General features: G+C 40.9%; 1 protein-coding gene across 1 annotated transcript; it reads right to left on the bottom strand.

Annotated features, from left to right (window-relative positions):
* Nucleotides 1-300: 300 nt before the first annotated feature.
* Nucleotides 301-8,129, bottom strand: LOC127782072 (protein RER1A-like). The gene is made up of 3 exons (XM_052309139.1): nucleotides 7,582-8,129; nucleotides 2,581-2,761; nucleotides 301-2,453 (listed from the first exon to the last, which is right to left on the bottom strand). Exons 1-3 carry the CDS (start codon nucleotides 7,992-7,994, stop codon nucleotides 2,397-2,399), a joined length of 651 nt encoding a protein of 216 aa, XP_052165099.1. The 5' UTR covers nucleotides 7,995-8,129; the 3' UTR covers nucleotides 301-2,396.
* Nucleotides 8,130-8,737: the final 608 nt, after the last annotated feature.

Raw genomic sequence — 8,737 nt, forward strand, 5'->3', positions numbered from 1 at the left:
TTGACTTCATATCTAGTTGAAATAACTGGCTAATCTAACATTACAGGATTGATGGGAACCAGTTTCAACCAGGTTGTACAGTTTTTGTGCTCATTGTTGGCTTGGTTCTGAAAAGCTGCACATACATTCCTAAGAGCACCTCTAACAATGCCAAATCTCCACCTGCCAATGCGGAAAAAGGTAGCACTGGAACTTTATTAGTTTAAGCATAACCGCTTTATGCAATTGTAGTTAATGGCTAGACATATTCTATATATTCTTGTTCGTCACCTAATATTCATCGTTGTGTTAGGATCTGTATATAATATCCAATCATGTATATATATCTTGTTCTCCATTCCTGCATGTTGCATTATTGGATAGACTTACATTCTTTCATATAACTGAAATTCATACATATCATTTTACAGTCCCTAAAGCAAATGAGGTCTTGTACTCTTGGAATTCTCTTATGAATGACTGTGAGACTTCCTCTAGTGATGTCATTAAGCCTGAAAGAGCTATGACAGCAAAAGTTTGGGCCAGGACATCCAAAAACTTTCTAACTGCAAAACAGTTTCAAGCTGTTGACATCTTGGCAGCTACCAGCAACTTCAGTAAAGAATGCTTTGTTGGTGAAGAGTAGAACATCAACCGGAGTGTGAACCTCAAGAAATATTTTGATCTGCAGATGCTCGTGAAGAATTCGGTGCATCGTCTGCCCCTCCACAAGCTCCTCGAGCACCCTTGGATATGAATACCTTCCAATGCATGACATAGTATAACAAAATGTCTTTATATTGTTTTTCTTCTTTTGTAGTTCCCATCAATGCCTTATGTCTGTATCAGTGAAAACATTTTGGCGCCAGATAAATGATTCCCGCCAGTTTTGAATGTGAACAAATTTAGCATTTTTGTAGGCAGCTGTTTTGTCTTGTTGCAGTTAGAACCGTGGCTGTTGGATGGCTGCTCAGCCACTGTAGCCGCTGCTGCATCTACTGTAGTCGCTGCTGCAGCGCAGCTGCAGTGCTGCAGCAGCCAGTGCCACCGAACAGGCCCTTAGTCAAACTTGAAGTAGTTTGACTTTAACCAAAGTCAAAACATGTTATAACCTCAAACGGAGGGAGTAATAAGATTACTTTTCTTAAAATGATAATGGGATTACTAACACTTTCTATATCCTTCCCTGTGCACATCTGAATTCCGAACTACCTCATCTTCTATATTCAAGTATTTTCCAATTCTCTATTTTCCGCCCATTTTTTTCCTATTTGTACGATTTTTCTATTCCTACAATTTTTTTCTACCATGGCTATGTTTGTGTGCCAAATTTTAAGTATACGGACACACATTTGAAGTATTAAACATAGACTAATAACAAAACAAATTATATATTCCGCATGTAAAGTACGAGACGAATCTATTAAGCCTAATTAATCCGGCATTAGTAAATATTTACTATAGCACCACATTGTCAAATCATGGCGTAATTAGGCTTTAAAGATTCGTCTCGCGATTTACATGCAAACTGTGCAATTGATTTTTTTTGTCCACATTTTATGCTCTATATATGTGTCCAAACATTTGATGTGACAAAAAAGTTGGAGGTTTGAAAAAAATATTTTGAATCTAAACACGGCCTATGTGTTCCAAATGAGCCTAAAAAATTAGATTTGTCTGAATACCTTTAAACTAGCAGATTTTGTAGGTCTTCTCGAGGTTCGCAATGGCTAGATAAAGTACGGTAACCGGTTGGTAATTTGTCAAAAGAAATAAATTATTTTGAACTTACCTTATTTACTACAGTTTTTCAATTCGTACCGACCGGAGCACGTGGCTCTGAAAATGTGGACCAACTAATTTCAAACTGAATAATTCACCCGAAATGCCAACGCAAATAATCATTACTGCAGAATTGATCAATCCTTTTTTTTTTTTGAAAAAGAACAATTCATCAATTATTTTGGGTGGTAGTTGGAAACCCACGCATAGTACAGTTTGCAGTTTGACTCAGTTAACACGGAATACGCTGAACTGCATAGCAAGCAGCAACTGACTCAGTGAAACATGAGTAGTTGGGTAAAACACTCCAACAAATGTTATACAAGATCCTGTGGGTCATCCATCTTCTCACTTCTCGGCGCTAATATAGTACAGGGAGATATATGGAGCAACAAATGTGTACATACGGTTTTGCTCTAGTACAGGGAAACACTGCGAAAAGCGGTGCTAGAGGCCTATTCTCTCAGCATTGTAAAGATACCATGGTTTTTTATGAGGTTCTAATGCTTGGTGTTAGCATTTTGTAACGTTCAGATCCTTGCGATCGATGGAGCTACCTGTGCAGCCATTAAGGCCATTTCCAACTGCTACGTAGTAACTAAAAGCACATTTTGCAGTTACAGAATCCCAAGTACTTAATCCTTGGGAAGGGTGAGATCATCAGCAGAAGCTACCCTTTTTCCATTATAACGCTGACAAAATGAACCAAGTACCAACGTAAGAACATGACAAAAGATAGATCACTGACTAGTACAACTAACAAATAACTGAATGTAGTACAACTAACAAATAACTGAATGATTAAAATATTTTGCTTACCTGCTTCCCGAAGGAGAATGGAACATATCTGTATTTTATCATATGAAGAATCTGTCGCTTCATTGTGACTGTAAACAAAACCACCCAATAGAATAGAAGAATAGGCCAAAACACAGGCACATCGAACACACTGAAGAACGTCAGGACAAAAGCAATACAGAATGCTTTAACAATGGAATACCTGTAAAGGAGAAAGTCAAATTAAAGTTAGTTTTATCTGTCAAAGAAAAAATAACTTCACAGAAAACACAGCAGACATGGTAATGTAACCTTGACTACGGTCCTTTAACTAAAAATAAAGCACATTATCATACTAAGAGACAAACGTCACTTGATATATTCAACAATACATCCAACTTAGTACTACAGCAATTCAGCCACTGAAACTTTTTTTATATCACTTAGGCACAAGTGTGAAGCCCCACAAACATTTAATAGGTTGCCATATACATGAGATAGGTTTTAAGGCAAATTTCTTGATATGACAATTCAAACAAAGAAAATTGAGAAATTAAAAATATAGAAGAAAGTTAGCATGTTTACAACACGGCAAAGCAGTTTTGATAACTGTACAGGAATAAAAGTACAAATCATTGAAAACATATTCAGTAATATGTTTATTACCATGTATAGCAGTTGTGACGATTACTGAGAAATAAAAGTAGAACTCACTGAGGACATCTCAAATTCACTTGACTTCAGATGTAACAATGAACAGATAATGTGGTTGGATCAAAACAGACGACATATTGAGAATAGTATAGATTTCCATCCATCAATTGTACAATCTACATTTAGGAAATAATCAAATGATGACAACAGAGAATGGCTTCTCCACATCTACATGTAAGTAACCACCACCACTACCATAACCAAATGTGCCTCAAGATAAGATTCATGCAAACCTTCCAAATTCAATCAACTTAAGGCCATCTTCTAGAATCCCCTGAAAGCATCTAATAACAACATAATAACCGGAACTAATCGCATTTGCTAAGTCTGAAAGGATTTCATCTAGACCACTGGCTAGTGATTAGGCAAACACTGCTCTTGTTCTTTATACTTTCCAAGAATTATCTTGCTACTGTCGGATTTCCTATATGTTGCAAAACTTGGGCAACACTAGTTTTAAATCTTAGGCACTAGGTTAGTTTTCTGCTTGCAATTAGGTTTTAATTGATAGCCTTAGTTTTGAATTGATGAGTAATGTGTTGCACAAAAAAAAAAAAATCCCTGTAAGAGATAATTCACATAAAATCAATCAGCTACCTACATTTACACACGTACAGAGGTTTAAATATATCTAAAAAACAACACACATAAGCATAAGGACATCAGTTAACCCAAAAAATGATGTGGAAGGGGTGGGCAAAAGTGCATCATCACAATCAATCAACCACCAATCTCCATTTAAATGAGTAAAAATATCCATAAGAACCAAAAAAGGGGGGGGGGGGGGGGGGGAGAACCAGGGCAAGAAAAAGGGGGGAAGAAAAGAACACAACCAAAGTTCTAAGAGCAAGAACACGTCTCCCGTACCAAGCACATTAAGTTAGATGTTAAAAGAAACTCTTCTGTTGACATTAATTTGTTCCTTAAGTAAAATAAAGGATGAAGATGACCTTTCAGAAAACTTGTATCGAAAATCAAATTTAACTAAATAAAGCCTAAAGAGCACAATGCTAATATGGCACATCAACCAAGAGGTATTCCATTAAATCCCACTGTAAGTAACATCGGAAAGCTCTCCCAGTCTAGCTTCATCCTTTTTTCTCAAGGTGAACCATCAATCAAGTTGGTTGTAACTGTAACACTAACATGAAATAATGTCACATTGTTTCTAAAGAAAAATAAATAAAGTACAAAATATATGGATGGAGATTATATAAGGCGAATTGGCAACTGTTTAAATTATTGGAATGCTACATCATCAGATTAATAAAAAAATGTCTGGTAAAGAATGATACATACAGAGGTTCCCTACAGTCAATCAACATAGTTGTCAGTTATAACCCTCATCAACACATCGCAACAATTTAAAAACATACAAAGATACTGTACACTGTAGTGTCCAATTTTAAAGGTGAATATATGTATATATAGGAATATATAGCAGAACAATATAGCTTGTGGTAGTGCAGTATCACTGCATCAGAAATGTATTACCCCATAAGGAATATATTTTGTGATATGGCCTTCAAAACATGGAAAGAGGTGAACAGAGGGTATGAATTTATGGTAACTCAAGATAGCAAGGTGAAACAGAGATAATTGATCTTGCCCTCATGTATGCAGCAGGGCACATTCCTACCCAGTATGCAAAGCAACTGAGCCAATATTTAATTATCGCCTCAAAATGGCTTAACAACTCAACTTAAGGTGAGTTTGGAACTCCTTCCTCCAACTTCTGATCCCTCGTTTTCCATGAGCACGCTTCCCAAACTGCTAAAAGATGCGGTTTTTTTTTTGCAAAAAATTTCTATAGAAAAGTTGCCGTAAAAAATCATATCAAACCATTTTCAAGTTTTTTTTAGTTAATAATTAATCAAGCGCTAATGGGATACCTCGTTTTCCATGCGGAGGGAGAAAGTTCTCAACTGTGACTAACGAACACAGCCTTATAATGATCGTTTAACCATCTTACCTCTAAACCCGGAACTAAGTTACGGGGAAATTACCTTTTGACACTAAAAAACATCCTCTTACTTTTACCCCTGACTTCGACCACTCCATCTTCTTCTCAATTCTTCTTCCCCATGCCTCCTTCCCAAATCAAGCTCCACCCACTCCCTCTCGAAACTGAGCTCACACACCCCCAGCAAACTCACAATCGCTTCAGCTACCTTCTACCCATTCTGCTGTGGTCAAACACAATTAGCTTTGTGCAACCCTACTGGTCCTCAATTCCACACGACGCAGGAAAGGGCAGCGACCTCACAGATCCAACCCCTCCTTCCCTCCGGACCCCACCCCGTCATCCAACATGGCAGGGGGAGGGCAGTGTGACCATTGGATTCCACTATGCAGATTCTCATGGCACGTTAATTTGTCTGTTTAGTCACTATTTTGCTCCATCACCATGGGTTTGCCACTATAGCTGGCTTGCATGGCCATCCGAGCTGTTGCCATCAGAAGCTCTGGAGTGGTGTTGGTCCATTTCTGCAGATCCTAGCCTTTGCCGTCAATCTTTCCACAGGCACCAAGCTCCCTGAACCCACCATACACACCTGTCTCCAATCTGTTTCAGAACAGAGAAGATGGAAACACATAATCCTGTTCTCTCTCATGAGTGCATTTAAATTCTTATTAGTGCAGGACCAACAGGCCTTTAAGGTAATTATGGTTGAACTGAAAGAAAGAGATAATGCTCCACTAATCAATTCAGCTGCCACCATGCAGGGGAATAAAGAGATAGAGCATGCAATGAGTGGAGGAAAAAAAGGGGCATTCTCATATTTATTTATCTGACATGTGGGATCTAGCCAAAGCACATTAACCAGGCAGAATAGCAGAAGAAGGGCAAAAAATGAACAGATCTCTAATGGTTGGATGGTAAAACAGAGGTTAAGAAAATTAATGGTAAAAGTGAGAAGAGGGCGCTCCTCAATGGAAAAGGCTAATTCGTTTCCCATAAGTTATCTCCTACAAGCATTATCTCCTACCTACCTCCTGCAACACACACTTGTCCTAGTTTTCCCAGCACTGCTGCTCCCCGCTAATCTGATCCCAAAAGGAATCAATAACAGTGTTGGAAGTTGAACATATGAAATTTTATGTGTAAACCTCTAAGGGCCAAAATTCGCTTAAAGTAAAGTCCCCACATGGGGCATTAACTATGCTTGCGTATCAATTTGCTGGCTTTTCTGTCCTACTTCACCAAAAGGGTCTAGCAAGAGTTACTACATTTGGATACATTGAGTTTATATGGTAGCCAAACAAATATGAAGTCTATGCAGGACAAATCTCATCACTGTTGCAACTGAGCCATGCTGGACACCACAAATGGGCTGAGATGCTGCACTATTACTGAAACACCAATAGCACGGATAGGATAAATATGGTATGTGATGAGAAACCAGGAGCCTGTTTATGATAGAGTTGTGCTTATGTTATTTAACCTCTTATTTCTTCAGTATTGTTATTAGCACAGATAGCATAAAATTGATATCTTGCAAAATACTAATTTTCTGTTTAGAAGTGCATGTCATCAAGAACTACTTTCAAACATCACTTCTCAACTAATGAAGAAGCTTGACTCATCCAACGAAATAATATCCTGCCAAGCTACTCTCCTAGAACTCACCGTCCGACTACATGCACCTCAAAAGTTCAAATGAAAAGCATACTCTATTTGACTGGGAACTGTAAACTGTTGCACTCCCAGTATCCCCATTTCTTACACCAAAGTCAATTAACACGACCAATTTGTAGAAATAATCAAACAGCAGCTGGCTACTTAGCCATTGAATAAATTTATGTTCTATACTGACAGTCCAGCTTGCCAGGTGAAAACGTTTATAGTCTATGGCCAACTATATGTGGTACCATAAATGGAAGGCTCCTCCTTGATTATTGATAAAACCATGAGGCCTCAAGTCTCAATTCACCGAGTTCCAACACATCACAAATCCCAGGCCGGATTGCAGCTTATGTGGCACCACAACCTAAAGAACAGTTTAATCATACCGTGTTTGCGTGCATCCAATGAACCTCCCCCACCCGCTCCCCGAACCCCTCAGGCACTCACCGCCCACAAACCATACTCTTACGAAGATGTCAATCTGCCCGAGCAGAGGTTACATCAGATCCCAGAGAATTTGGTTCAAATCTCACAAGATCCATCCTTGCAAGCCACCGAATATTTGAGCACAAGCAAGCAAGTAGCACGCATGTATAATCGACGAGCACGTCCATACGATAGCACACAAAAAAAGAGGGATCCCACAATTCGAGCTGGATTGCAAGAAGGAAGGAAGAGGATTGCGTCGGATCGGATCGAACCAGAATTTGAACTCCGGAAGGCGACGGACGAAAGGGCGGAACTCGTCAGATGCGCGGGTGGGGAGCGCGGCCCCCCCCTCGCCGAGCACCTCGGCGACCTCGGGGTCGACCTGGGGCGAGAGGAAGGCGATGAGGAGGTTGAGGATGTAGATGCCGAGGGCGTAGGTCACGATGTAGTACCCTCCCGCGAACCAGACACGCAGCGCGTACGCGGCCGCCACGCCGGCGAAGGCCAGCCACCGCCGCCCGACGTGGGGCGTGGACCGGTCCAGCAGGTGCTGGAACCGCCTGGACGCCGTCGCGACCGCGGAGGAGACGGCGGCCGCCGGGCCCCCGCCGCCGCCGCCGCCGCCGTCACCGACAGCGGGGGCGGCGGCCGGGACGGCGGCGGAGGAGGAGGAGGGATCCATCATGGCGTCGGGCGGGGCAGCGCTGGGATCTCGTGCTCGTCGCGGTGGCCGAACGTGAGGGATCGGGGGGCTAGTTTAAGGCCTACACTAGTTGAGTTGGTCTTCACGATCCCGTCGCGGCCCGCGGGCAGAGGCCAGAGGCGGAGCTTAAGCCGAAACGCACGGTTCCGTCTACTTCAAAGTTTAGTTAAGCTAGGAAGAAAACAAAATGCAAACTATACTAAAGCTAACCAAATTTAGATGAGATCATCATGGTTCATAATCAATCAATTCAATCACATCCACTTCTTCAACTAAATTTTCAATTGGCTAAAAGAAAATTTTTAAATGCCGGCCGTTTACCTTAAAAATGTTACCTGAGTCGTCACGGAGTGTGATTGCCCCTTGACGAGGTGTCGATGACATTGAACGGCCCTTCCCACTTGCTTTTTAATTTCCCGTGTCCAAATAGCTTACTCTAGAGTTGAACATTAATACCTTGTCCCATGGTTTGAACTTCTTCATTTTCACCCGCTTATCATGCCAACGTTTTGTTCTCTCATTGTAAATCTTGGAGTTATGATACGCTTTGTCTCTCCGCTCCTCCAATTCTGCCAACTGCATCTTACTCTATTCTCTAGCTCCTTCAAGTCCATGTTCCAATTCCGGATTGCCCAATATGCCCGATGTTCAAGTTCTACCGGAAGTTGACAGGTCTTCCCGTAAACTATCTGATATGGTGTCATCCCTATCGGCGTTTTATGGGC

The sequence above is a fragment of the Oryza glaberrima genome, chromosome 8 (assembly GCF_000147395.1).
Source record: "Oryza glaberrima chromosome 8, OglaRS2, whole genome shotgun sequence".
Lineage (NCBI taxonomy): Eukaryota > Viridiplantae > Streptophyta > Magnoliopsida > Poales > Poaceae > Oryza > Oryza glaberrima.